This window comes from Peromyscus eremicus, chromosome 6, assembly GCF_949786415.1.
Source record: "Peromyscus eremicus chromosome 6, PerEre_H2_v1, whole genome shotgun sequence".
Lineage (NCBI taxonomy): Eukaryota > Metazoa > Chordata > Mammalia > Rodentia > Cricetidae > Peromyscus > Peromyscus eremicus.
Window position 1 is genome coordinate 51,199,863 of NC_081421.1, and position 15,042 is coordinate 51,214,904.

At 35.1% G+C, this 15,042-nt stretch overlaps 1 protein-coding gene across 3 annotated transcripts in view; it reads left to right on the forward strand.

Annotated features, from left to right (window-relative positions):
- Fstl5 (follistatin like 5) overlaps positions 1-15,042 on the forward strand; it is a 496,179-nt gene that overhangs the window by 150,654 nt on the left and 330,483 nt on the right. For all 3 annotated transcript variants that reach the window (XM_059264740.1, XM_059264741.1, XM_059264742.1), the window contains exon 3: positions 362-610. In XM_059264740.1, coding sequence (XP_059120723.1) covers positions 362-610 — 249 coding nt within the window. The remainder of the gene's footprint in view (positions 1-361; positions 611-15,042) is intronic.

Sequence of the window (15,042 nt, forward strand, 5' to 3'; positions counted from 1 at the left end):
GATCATGAGAAAAAGATTTGTAAGGGGGCTGGGTAGTAAGAAGACATAAGGAGGCAATAGTGAAAATGGTCAATATGCATTGCATAACACCTTCAAAATGTCTAATATTATACTTAATAATAATAAAAAGTCCTCAAATTTCAATGTACTCTGAAAAGGGAAAGTAGAACTCGAAGTGAGAAACCAGGGAAGAATCTGACAGCCTTTGAAATGGTTCCTCATTTGGTTTTATTGCAAGTTCCTTCATTATGTATTTGAATTTCTGTAATAGTTTTTGAACACATTGTTCACCTGATATTTTGAAATGAACTGGTTATATCAACAAGAGAACCAAATGATTTCCTTTTTTTTTTATTTCCAGAATTTCTAATTCCGGATGGCCCTTTTGGATCTTGTGAAAATAAGTACTGTGGCTTGGGGAGGCACTGTGTCATCAGCAGAGAGACAAGGCATGCAGAGTGTGCCTGCATGGACGTTTGCAAACAGCACTACAAACCTGTGTGTGGATCTGATGGGGAATTCTATGAAAACCACTGTGAAGTTCACAGAGCTGCCTGCCTGAAAAAGCAAAAGATCACCATCGTTCACAATGAAGACTGCTTCTTTAAAGGTAAGAGCAGGGTGAGGCCTACAGCATCATAGTCCTCTATATTTCCAATTCTCTATTAGTGCTGTTAAGATTTAAGTATAGTATGATTTTATCTCTGTAAGTAAGTGTCTAAAAAAGGAAAATGACAAAATAAGCTTAACGAAACCAAGAAGCATCAGTGTACGGAAATTTGCATGGATAGAATTCTGATATTCATTTATGAGAATAAAGCTGGCCAAAATCTGACTCACAATTTAATATAGCATTCAGCATTGCACCATATGGCTTCCCAATCATGGAGTTATTATAGGGACAGAGGGTAGCCAGTTTAGTCTGTAGATAAAATCTCCCCAGTGCAGAACACCTAAAATGCGATTGAAGGCACAGGGAATGCCAAGCCACGCTGTGGCAGTTTCTCATTTCTTCTTGATCTGCAGAACAGTTTCAGTTTGCAGCACATAACTCAAATTATATGGGACCTCTAATTACTCACTTCAATAACAATAATGTCATAAGAAACTCAATTAGCAAATCTGAGACAATGATGGTTTAACACTTTAAAGTATTATTGTTTGCATTCATACAATTGAAATGATGGTCTAGTGAATAGTATTTCTGAATTAGTAATGAGATATGCCATTTTATCATGTTCTATAGATAAATCACCAAAAGACTTTAGCATCATATATTTATTTATACCTTGGTTTATTACTTGGTTATTTAAGTTGTAGGAAGTGGTTTTTTTTAGTGTTATGACTCATTTAAATTCTAGAGTCAAGTATGAAACATCCATCGTTCTAACAGATCAATGATCAAGTTGATTCTTGAAGTTTGGTGAATTCCTGCATCTCAGTTAATCAGAATACTTCTTAACTGTGCTCACACTATATAAATGAGAGGACATTTCTTTCTTGAATTTGGGTTAAAATATATTGCAACCCTTCATTTGCCAATTTATTAACAAATGATGATTTATAGTTGTTAATGTTAAATATAATTTTTCAATAAAGTGTATTTCAAGGAGGCAAAAATGCTAACAGGATACTTTTTAAAAAAAATTTTATAATTAATTTAATTTTACATATCAACCACGGATTCCCCTTTCCTCCCTCCTCCCCCCCACTCTGGCCTCCCCCTAATCCACCCCCCCATTCCCACCTCCTCCAAGGCAAGGACTCCCCTGGGAATTCAGCTCAGCCTGGTAGATTCAGTTGAGGCAGGTCCAGTCCCCTCCTCCCTTCACCTAGGCTGAGCAAAGTATCTCAGCATAAGCCCTAGGTTCCTAGTGCCAGCTCATGCACTAAGGACAGGTCCCAGTCCTACTGCCTGAGGGCCTCCTAAACAGTTCAAGCTCATCAACTGTCTCACTTATCCGGAGGGCCTGGTCCAGTTCCATGGGGGCTCCTCAGCTATTGGTTCATAGTTCATATGTTTCAACTAGTTTGGTTATTTGTCCCTGTGCTTTTTCCAATCATGGTCTCAATATCTCTTGCTCATATAATCTAACAGGACACTTTTAAGATAGCATAAGATCTGGTATCCTGCGGTCATTGTGGCTTCTAGAAGCAACATGTGATGTGAAAGAGTAAGAGCACTGTAGCTATGCACTGTATCCTGTGGACATTTTCCAAAGAGTTTTGCCACAGTAGATTCCCCTCCTTTACTAAATTGAAGATGTTATAGATTCAAATTAATCTCTTTGTCTTTTCAGTTCAAGCAATGTCGTCAATATTTAATTGTTTATGTTAGACTTTTAAAGGGAAGAATATTTTTTCAGTCATTTTAACCTCATATGGTAGAATAAAATATTATACTACCACACTGGCATCATAAACTTAAGGGAATTGTATTTAATATGTAACTAAATAAGTACATTAAGTTATAGTCTTATTCTTTTTCAATAACATTTGTGTGTGTGTGCATGGTGACATATGCACATGTGCATGCCTACAGTGTCCACAAAAGCCAAGGCTTTCAGATCCATTGGAACTGGGTGATTGTGGGTTACCTAGTGTGTGTACTGGGGGACAAAACCAGAACATCAGGAAGAGTAGTGTGCACACTTATCTATACAATCCTATTTTAAAGTGAGATTCTGTTCATCTGACATGTACAATTGAACATATGGAAATGTGATTAAATATCATTTTAGAAGATAACTAGTGTATTTAGTGTTCTGCCTGATAAACTGAGCACTCATTTACAATGTCACCAAATATTTAAATCAACAAGAAATGTATGAACAATAATCTGAGTCTCTTTAGAATTTACTGTTCAATGATTGGCTGAAAAACTTCTGTCCTTTAGACTCATCCTGAATCTTAATTAAATTTATGTATGCTTCAAAATACATTTTCATCACAGGGTATTGAAATACCATTTATTTTATTTAGAGTTAACATTAACATATTTCCAGCTCCCAGAAGTTGAGGATTTTATGTTTTTTTGTTTTAGCATTATGCCTAAGGAAGTTAGTTTCTAAAATGCCTTTATTTGAGCAGAGAAAGGGTAAATAAAAAACAAAACAAAGTATTTGTCCTGTTAGGAGTGTACCTGTGGCCACTTTGAAATGTGAAATAGATTCCACTCTCAGAAGCTGGCTTTATTGCAGTGTTTTGTAATAGATGCTGTGATTATGAACTATTTTTTTTCTAGAATTGTAATCTTTTACTTTGTTTCTTACAATGTCATATGGGAAGAAACAACTAAAAATATTAAGTTCACAACTGAAAAATCTTGTAATTAGTTAGATAATTCAAATACAAAGTCAAACCAAGTCAAAACAAATCAAACATACAGCACATTTTGTATTTTAAGACTGAAAACTGACAACTGTGAAAAATCTTAGATGAGAAATTAGCAAAGATCTATCAGCTAATCCAGGTTAATTTTTAAATCAATATTTTTATTGTTTAAGAATTGCATACATTGATGCAATGTGTTTGGATGAAATCCAAACTCCATTCCCTTCCTCTGACTCCTTTATTTTCCCCAAAATTTTACAGAGCAGAGCCACACCCACCTTTCAGTAGCCTGCTACAGATAGGGACTTGAATTCAGGACATACAATAGCTGTTATGACACAGAGACTAAGATGTTTTTGGCCATTGCTTTAAGATATTGTCCTTACTTTAAAAATCCACTTCTTAAGTTATATTAGATCTTTACTACTTGTATCATTTTGACTACTGAGGTGAATAAGGGGACTGTCATGTGTCATAAATTTGAATAGAGCAAAATACATACACAAAAGTGTGAATAAGTGAGTCTGAGTCATGTGTGGGAACTGGATGAGAGTTAGAATCCTAGTTATATGTAGTACCATAATTAGAACAATACTGCCCTTGGAAGAAACTGCATACAGGGCACATGCAATCTACATATTATTTTCTACAAATTTATGTGAATCAAAAATTATCACAAAATATTAAATCATAAAGTATTGAAAAATAGTAGAAAATAGTCACTATTTAAAGAAGCCATCAGTTATACTATTCACTACTTGTTTGATTTTAAGTTATTCCTACTTGCTTTGTAAAGTGAGTTTACCAGGTACATGTTTGGTATTTGTATTTAAATTATCAAAGTAGATTTAATTTGTGTAATCATGTGTATTGATTGATCGAAGTTGTGCTTAGAATGTGCATTAAAATATCTGTATCTTGTGAAATATTTTATATAGTCTTACTTCTGTCTCATTTATTGCTTACTATTAAATATTGAAATGTCTCTGTAGCAATCATAATATTTACTAAAAATGAAATGTATAAATGATTTTACCAAAATTTATTTTAGTGATATGTGACTTGTGGACCTAGAAGTACAATATTTCATGAACACATTTATTTTCTACATTAGTTCCATCTCCATTTATTCCATCATGAAACAGTTGCTCTGTTTGGAAATAAGGTTTAGCATTTGTTATTGGAATCAGTTACTTTGTAGTAATGTGCAGCATAACTTAAATGTTATACTTTTACACAATTCAAAGCCATTTATTTTTGTGCTAAGAGACTCTTGCCTGAAAGTCATTTTTTTAAGGATTGTCTAAACTGTATGTATACACACTAGCACTACAAGTACCATTTCCTGACACTGGGTCAGTCTGTCACGCAAAGTGGGATTTACTTACTCCGAATGTAGAGGTTAGCTGGAGTACGAAAACTCAGATACAAACTATGCCAAAACAAAGAGGGAATTAAACCTCTTATGAGAAAGTCAATTGAACAGAAACCCTTTTGCCATTTACTGTGCTGGGAATAAAACTGCCATAAAGGCAAATGTTCTGTGCACTTAAATGTACATCACAAACAGTAAGAACTTGGAGCTCTGGTTGTTACATTTATCCATGCACTATTTGAATGGAATTTCACATTGTTTCCTTTTTCCTCACATAATCTGAACAGGCATTTCCATACCATTTCATGTGTTTTTAACATGACTTTTAAATCAGAGAATTACAGAAGCTACAGTTGAAAATGGCTGAGAGTGATATTTTTCAACACATCAGTGAATATCATGAGCTACTTTGCACATATATTTAGGATGCCTTTCTTTTGCAAAGTGCACCTTCAAAAACCTTCTATTTTATTTTATGTTTAAACATTCTGTTATACCACTTTAAGAAAAACAAGTGAACTTGGAGGTCTAACACACAGATTTTTATTTTTTTCCTTGTTTGGTGAGTATTCATCATCTGAAATTCAGGTTGATGGTGAGATTAGTAACATGAGCAATGATAAAGTTGGCAAACTCACCCAAGCGGACAACAGAAGTGGTTGTTTCTCTGAATTTACTCAGCACTCATCAAAAATGCTTTAATTTCATTACTTTTGGTGAATTTATGTGAAAACTTTCTGAATTTGCTGGTATAGAACAGTTGCCTCACTTCATGTTGACATTAGCTTGATACAATGTTTCCCCTAATTTTAAAGACATATGTAATATATTTGCTAAAATGTACATGATTATATATTTACCTGTCATTTATAAATAGTTATTAGATTCATGGTACACACACACAATGTGTGTGTGTGCAGTATAAAATGAAAATGAGCTAAATATTAAAATAATATTTAGGCTAAATAAATCACTCAATGAGGGTTTTTATGAGGGATACTCAACAAATGTGTTACATATATTACAATGCTGGAAGAATAGATCATTGGTAGAACATTTGCTTAATGTGCAGGAGACCCAGAGTCCAACACCCAGATCAGAAAGAGAGAGAAAGAAAGAAGGAAATAACATAAATAATATAGGAATTATACACACACACACACACACACAATTATATATATGAAAGGAAGGAAGGAGGAAGGGAGGGAGGGAAGGAGGGAAGGAAGGGAGGAAGAAAAAGAAGAAAAGAAGCAAGCAAGCTTTCAAACAGGGAGAACTTGAGAGAGCAGCAGAGAAAGACAAGGAGGATACCAGCAATAGTCAATCATTTAAAGAAACTTGTAGCAGTGGTTCTAATTCATCACAGTGAATCAATGTACTGAAAGGAAGTCAACAAGCTCAGGGAAATATAAATGACCTGACAGCATTCAAATGGAAAGTGAATGTTGACCTCAGTTAGAGACTAAGGGATGTTGTGTTTACCTTTAGTGTGCAAATGGGCCTTAGTAGTTTGTACCACATATTTCCCCTCTGGTAATGACTTCCACGTGAATATTTGCAATCACTTAAAGACATTCTGACTTTAATGGTATTTGTAGAGAATATTTCATAAATTTAGCAGTTCTTGACTATTGGAACAAAACAGTGGTATAAAATGACTGAATTTATCACTAGAACTTCAGTATTCGTGCACATTTGATTGGAATGCAAGTTGACAGTTATGTGTGAGGTCACATGTGTGTTTTAGGTTTAAAGTCTAGGCTTGTTTGTGGTCAAATTGTCAAAAAACTAAATTTTCCAGGTTATAACAAAGTGGTTGTAGTAAATTTTCTGAATTTTGATGAGAATATTTACAAAAAATATAAATAAGTTTGGGAATATACTTTTTATTCAATGCCTTTTGAAAACAATAATTTTATAATTTTTACCATGTACAGAATAATTGTGTTTAAATTATCATACATAGAGCATTTATTGGACAGTTAAAAATATTATTTTACTATCTCAGTTTTCTTCTTAATTCTCATACCAATATTAAAGGTTAAGAAGTAGGTTTGTCATATTTAATTTTTTAAACAATTTCCCATTTGTGGTATGTGGTAGTTAGTTTAACTTTCAAATATTTACACAATTTTTTTTGTTATGTTATATTTTTAAACTATAACTTCTTCCCAGTTTTAAGTATTGCATCTTGCTATTTCATGTTTTATTTTCTATGACTGTATGAACTTTTCATAACAGTTGTGAGCATAATATTGAAGAAGGCAACAACTCAAAGCCATTTTAGTAATTCAAATACTGCTTCTATCTTCAGGCTGTTTAGACACAGTTGGTCATCCTTGATCAACAGCAACTTTAGCGTTATGTTCATTTTCTTACTATCTTGTTTTCAGCTGCCAAATATAACAGTGGTATATCTTCAGAATGTTAAAAAGTGAAGAATGTTGTTTTTTCTTTTTTAAACAAATCAAAACCAAACCCTTATATTCAATATAGTTAACTTTTGGCCTTAACTTGTGTCTTTGAAACTCAGGATAATGAAAATAATAATTGACCATATTTTACATACAAAACTGGGGTAAAATATCTTTAAAATGATTATAAGAATTGTTCTCTCTTAATTTGAGTTATATTCCTTTTAAAATTGTTTTTCAAACTTGCCTCCAGCTATTTCAGAGAACATTTGCAAATTTATTCACAATAAAAATTAAAACGAAATGTAAAAGGGAATAGCTTTGCATGTTTTCCTCTAGACAGCTATGTGGAAGGAAAACATTTACACACAAATGCATTCGATAAAGAAAACTAGATACTTCCAAGTACAATGTAAATATACTGTGGTTAGTTAGCAATGCTGCTCCTTTGACACTGGTTAAGAAAAATAGAAGAACACATCTTTGGATTGGGTATGGTACCAATATTCCTGCAATTCTAACACTCAAGTAATAGAGGCAGGAGAATCATTTCAAGGAGAATCATTTCAAGGTTGTCAGACCCTTGTGTAGCCAGTTTAAGGCTAGTCTTAGTTACAGAAAAGCTTTTCCAGAAAACAAAACAAGCAAACAAACAACAAATATGTAAAAATTCAATAAATGAAGAATGTCTTCAGCTTAGTTAATATCAGTATAAATAAATTTAACTGAATAATATTCAATAAGTTTTAGAAGAAGAGTCAGAGTGTTATATGTAGTGATTTATCAGTCACACATAGCAGAGATTCAATACTTTGTGTGGTATATATTAAACCAGATCATCCACATTTAATGTATTCTCTACATAATAATCACCCTAAGGGATGCTACTAATCAAAATATGCATATGTAATGTTTTGCATAATGGGTTTCTAAAGTTATCCCATGAAATCCGGACATTAGTTGTCAATACATTCTTTTTTCAGTATATTTTTCTTTTGGCCTAACCTAAATTGCACACTTACAAATCTCCATAAAAGATTTCCTCTCTAGATCTGGTGTTGAACCATGAATAGATAGATGTGAAACAGTAGGGGGTTCATACATTTTAAATAACTATTACGAATATTTAGCTAACATCCTATTATAGTCAAACTAACAGAATTGCTATTTTGCATTGGGATGTCAGTCAGGACATTGAAGGAGAGCTTGAAGCAGGAGGTGTACAATTGAGAATTATAGATACATTGATAGAGTTACAAATCTAAGGGTCTCTGCCACTAAAATGTGGTTAGAAATTAAGAGCAAACTCAGAAGATCACAGAGGTCAGGACAAAAATATGATGCACTTTATACTTCCAAGCATGGGAAGAGCCCAGCACAGTACACAGCTGCATACTTACTGCTGGTACAGGATATACATTAAGACAGTGCTGAGATGTAGATCGTAAACAGGAAATTTGTAAATGGACAGATTCATGAACTGTATTAAATCTTTCTGAAGTTGGTTAGGCTAGGTGTTGGGAAATGAACACTGATTTGGAAAGCTTTAGGTCATGTTGAACTTTGGAAAGAGTGAAGAGATAGAAAATTAGCCCTGAGGAAATGAGATAGCAAATGCATTAGAACGTGACTTGAATAAAGGCAGGAATGTGTCAATGTGTCCTCCCAAGTGTGGCACATGATTGGAACAAGAAAGTAGCTGAAGGAATGGTGATGGGGCACAAACTGGAGATAATTCAAGAGAGGGATTGTGCTGCTGGCCAGCAAAATTGAGACCCATGGCACAGGGGCAAATAACATTCACTAACCATACTCCACCTGAAAAATAGAATAGGTACCCTCAGGGTCATATAATTATGTACATTTTATATTATGAAGGTTTCCTTTGTGCATAGTTTTTTTATTGAAGTAAATAAATATTTGGTTGAAAACAGCAGTGTACAAAGTTCTTGCAGTTTTGAGTAGTGGGAGAAATTCTGCGAGACAAGAAACCAGGCAGTGAAAGAGAAGGATGGAGATCTAGTAAGATTTTACATGGTGTAGGGGGAATCAAGTACCATTTCCCACAATGAGGGGGGTGGGGAGGAGAGAATCAATCAGGATTTCTTACATTTGTCACAATCCTGTAATACCACTGCTTATAAACTCACAGTGAGAATATTATTGCCATGCTTGGGTTCATGTAACTCTTATTTCACTTAGTACTGCCCACAAGTCATAGATACCAGCCCGTAGAGATAGAAAGGACAGCCACAAGTGGATTCCTCTCAAAGGAAAAAAAAAAAGGTTCTTTTCCTGATAAGGAAAAAAAAAATACCGAAGCCATAATGTCTGTGCCACTTACTACACTTGGTGCCACCACACAGGTGATGTGCTGACTCCCATGTTATAAGGAATATCAGCTTAGTAGACAAAAGTATTGTTAAGGAGAAAGACATATAACACTAACATGACTTTCACAGTAGCATTTTCATGGTGTTTTATTTTATCATCAGTTAATCTGAATGTGATATTCTACTTAATTTATAAGTTAAATTTTCATGGATATGTACTATACAAAAGCAAGAAATGTAGTACTAATGATAGTTTTAGGCAGCTATTTGGGTTCTTGGAATACATGTCTTATGGTTAAAGATTGGAGTATCACTGTAGACAAAAGTGGCTTTCGACATCTCTACATTGTGTTACACATTATGTCATCATTTCCTAATGCTGCCATTCATTTTATATCTGTTCTTAGTAAAAGTAACTAATAATGGAATCTGTTTAGATGACAAAACATGCTGCATCTTTATAGTCCATTGGAAAGCTTGCAGTAGCACATGGCTGGATTATCTTGATGAGGTATCCATTTCTGGTCTCAACTAGGATTAAAAAAGGTTCTTGATGTACAACTCTCCACAGGGGACAATGAATGCAAAATTTGTCTGTAAATACACATAGTGCAATCTTATTTTATTAATAATTATATAGATACAATGTATGTAACTCAATATAATTGAGAAAAAGTTGTTTAAACACATGAATAACTGGGAATACTTGAGCATTCCTTTTTTATTAGCAATTTATACTTATTGACTGTGTTGTGTTTCAAATTTAAGGGGGACTAGCTATAGCAATAATTAAATTAATAAAATAGCATGGAGCAGTTGGAGAATTAATTTTGGCTTTCATCATATATGTGAATTTTCTATAGCTTTAATGGTTATTTAATGGTTGCTTTAGTAAGAAGACAAGATTCTTTAATCAGAATCCATGTCTTGGGACTGGAGAAATGGCTCAGCAGTTCAGTTTCTCTATACAGCAGGTCACAACCATGTGTAACTCCAGTTCCAGAGGATTCTATGCCCAGTCTGGCCTCTGTAGCCAAAAAGCCAGCTCAGGAGCCAGGGACAGATCTTAGTAGCACTGCTAGGGGACACAAACAGACCAAGCTACACAAAAATCACCCACATGCAGAGGACTTAGGTTGGTCCCATGCAGGCTCCCTAGTTGTTGGTCTAGAGTCTATAAGCTCTCAGGAGCTTGGGTTAGCTGTCTCTTTGGGTTTCCTTGTCATGATCTTGAGCCCTCTTGCTCATATAATCCCTCCTCCCTCTCTTCAACTTGACTCCCAGCTCCTCTCAGTGTTTGGCTGTGGATCTCTGCATCTACTTCCATCAACCTACTGGATGAAGGTTCTATGATGACAATTAGGTTAATCACCAACCTGATTACAGGGGAAAGCCAGTTCACCCTTTCCACTATTGCTTGGAGTCTTAGCTGGGGTCATCTTTGTAGATGCCTAGGAGTTTCCCTGGCACAAGGAGAAACAAGTATTTCATTTATACATCTCCATATATAAATATTTCCAAGAGAACTGTATATGTAAAAGAAAACAAGTGTGTAAACCAACAGAACAAATATTATAGATTTAATTCTCTTGTTAAAATATACCTAGGCTTTCATTAATAGTACTTTGCGTGGAATATTAAGGAATGTGTAAACGTGAACGCCGTGTGTTTATAGGATCAGAATAATAAGAATGGTATTTAGTTGTGTTGACAGTCTACAAAGCATAACAGTCGCATTTGGGGATTTAATTAAATTTATGTCAAATTTTCTTCCAAGTCCCAGAGAAAAATATTCCTGAGTAATATAACACATGTTTTGGCCTTTAGAAATTTTGACAAGTGGAAACATTTACATGACACATTAGTACATTCTCCACAACTCCAAAGGGGCTGGTTACAACATAGCAGCAGCTTTTGTTCATTGATTCCACAGTAAACACTCAAACCAACTCGTCTATAAATGTTTGACTGCTGAGTCTACATCTACTGACAACAACAAGCATGAAAATCAGCATAAAGAACATCTATAAATATATAAAAAGATTATGCCCCTCCTTTAAATGTAATTCTAGTTATCTTGCCATAGAATATAAAAAATTCAGTGCAAGCCTCAGCCATATATCTAGCCATTATCTTACAAGCAATAGGGCTGTATCTGACTCCAGATCACATTAAAAATAAATTTGATTTCAATATATTTGCAAGTCCTCTGTTTGCACCCTCCACCTACTTTGCTTTACCCTCTAGGTGCTTCCATCTTCCCATGTAGGGAGTGGACCATTGTTTCCTGAGACTTGAAAGCAGTATCTGAGAAAATTGATAGTGTTAGTTGATGCTTCAAAAATATGTCAAAATACTTGACATAATATAAAGGCAATGATTTCTTTCAGTACCTGGTTTCAGTTGTTTCAACCTCACTCTCATCTGGCTCCATTGCTTAGAGCCTGAGGGAAATCAGAATGTTTTGGTGGTGGAAACATTTGGTGCAGGGGCCTGCCCCCAATTCCCAGAAAGCAACTAAAAGAAAGAAAGGGGTCAGGGATAATATTATATACCTTTCAATCAAGGTTACCCACTATCCTCTATCCTCTAAGCCTCACCTTCTAGTTCCCTCCACAACTAGAAATGTCATCAAACTCTGAATCCATTGATTAAATAAGAGCCTTCCAGATACAATCACCTTCCAGTGATTAGATCCAACAAATGAAGAACAATCCTTTACCACACAGCCTATGTCATTTCTGACCAAAGTATAAACTACATACTAAGGACATGGTTTAATTTGACTAAAGGTTTAGAAGTCTCTATTATTGGCTCTGTTGATCTGGACATGTTGAGGCTTAACACATCATGGTTAGAGCATGTGGCAGGAGTGACTCCTCACCTCAAGGTGGTTAGGTAAGGACAAGAGAAAGATGAAGGTCCTAGAGATTCCAAAGCACACACTTAGATTCTTTTCCTATTGCTGTGATAAAATATCATGGCTAAAGAAAATTCCCTAAGTTGTTTTTAAGTGTTTACTCTAAAAAACAGATATAGGATACAGTTCTTCATGGGCTAGTCAAGGTCACAGGAACTGGTTGAAACTGGTCATATTTCATCCACAGTAAAGAAACAGGAGTAAATACATGTTGGTGCTCATCTATCACCATTTATACCATACTGTCTAGAATCCCAGCTAAGGGCAATGGCTATCCAGAGTGGACAGGTGTTCCTATCTCAACTAATATAATACGGAATGCCACCACCTGCATGAGCAGAGGCATATAGTCCATGTGATACTAGATTTTCCTCCAGATGACAATTAACATTATTATAATCCCAATGATGTAAGTCCTTTCCACTCACACTTTAAAACCTCTGTGACCTCCTAATAGGGTAACAAGCTGGGACTAAGTATTTAATCACGTGCCCAGGGTACATTTCAGATCCTAAAGGTAGGAAATGTGATAGAAAATTGCCATTACATTGTTTTTTTGCAAAAGGACAATGCATAGACCTGTTTGAATGTCATCCCTATAGTGTTTTATAAAAGATCGGCATGAAAGAACTGTTAAGTGTACAGAAAGCAAAATGTGTTCCAAGCTTATTTTCAATCAGACTGATGTGAATGATCAACTGGAGAGAGTATCTACTCCAAAACTTTCTTTTCACCATGCTGCTTATCAGTTATCTTCCGTTTCACCTGCTCTTGCTCCAGAACACTGATGTGATTTCTCCCCTCTGTCTACTCTCTTGCTGCTGGAAGAACTGAACGCATGGTTGTTGTTCATGGCACCACAGCTTGGCAGAGCCCACACTGTTTTCCTGTCATTTTCTGACTGGGCTTACATGTTTCTCATCTTCCAGCACTTAGGGTTCTTTTCCCCTCTCCTGTGTGGAATCCACATCTCTGCTCACTAAGACACTAGAAGGATTGATTTTGAGGACCTGGCACAGGATTGTATATGCTCGACTCTAACTTCAGAATCTAGAGTCACACTTAAAACATTTTTGTACAAGCGTGTCTGATTAGGCCACAGTCAAAGAGACACAGGCTTTCCTCTTTCCATTCTGTTCAGCTGGGCTTTCAAGGCTCTGTGTCCTTTTCCGTTTTCCAGTTTCAGTCAGGACTGCCTATTTAGCCCTTGGGTTTCCATAGGTGTGAGGATCAATGGCTGAGATTGAGCCTTTCTTAAGTACCTGTGAGCTCCCATCCCCAGGCTTCAATTCCATTCACAGGAGGAGCTGTATTTTGACTCTTTCTTATTTTTTAAGTAAAACACATACTGATTAGTTTTGACCATAATTTTCCCTAATGAAGTCTTTCATTCACATTATATCCACACCATCAAAGGAAACCATTCAGGAGCCTTTTATCTTGAAACCAAATTGTCTGCTTTAGCAGCAATATATTTGTGTGAGCATATTCTGGCCATGTGCTTTCTGACCAGTCATACCAATTACATACCAGTTTGTCCTGCAGATGCATCCTGTCAATTAAACTCAACTCTGGTACCAACACTATCTATAAGGACTTTGAATGTGTAATTTAAAATAACATGTAAAGATGCTACATGAGAGCTGTGCAGTGGTGGTGCACATTCTTAAACCTAGCACTCAGGAGACAGAAGCAGATGGGTCTCTGGTAGTTAGGGAACAGCCTGGTATACCAAAAGAGTTCCAAGACATGCAGGGTTACATAGAGAAACCCTCTTAAAACAACAGCAAAAATATACATGAAATTATTTAACAAAACTATTAATTCCCTTACAATAATTTACTTTAACTGAACTTTTATATATCAGCTTTATTAAAACAATATGTACCAACTTCCCATTGTTAAGATACATGTGCAATACTGAATTAATAACAGTCTGAATGATTTCAGTAATTCAGAAACATGTATTTAGACACAATAAAATATACATATACTTATGCATACTAACCTTTATTTAAATTTAGAATCAATAGCAATACTGGCAGTCTTTGTTTTCCCAACTACAACCCAAATCCAATGACTCCTTTTGAATGAAAGGTATTCACACCAAATAGTGTGCCTTCATCACCATTGGCTGAGAGTCCACTAACACTTTTTACATAAATTGACATGTACAATTTTTTTGTTTGAATTTGCAAATAATAATTAATTTAGCATTTTTGTTGGGTCAACATGTACGTGTATGATAAGTGACAATTTTGTGTGTTTTTATAATTTGAGTTCCCATTAAATATGAAATGTTCCCTTTCTCCTTAAATAAGCAAATAAAGTGACTTTCTTTATCTTGTAAACTGAACAATACTAGTGTTTTTTTAATTGTTGAGAGGAATTATATAGCTTTCAAAATAAAATTTTATGTCTTAAGAAAAAATGAGTGGGACATTTTTCATATTTGTTCTTGGCTTGAATTTTCAAAATATAGCACTTCCCTTTTCTAATTATCAAGTCCTAAAGCATTTGAGGATGTGGGCTTGTGAACAATTTTAGTAAATGAAACTTGTGACTCTGCTGTTGACAGACACGGAATTATCAACATTCATTACTGCACCCCCAGTTCCTGAGCCAATCCAGTGATAACCAAGAGCTGAGGCTGTGGTAGGGACAAAA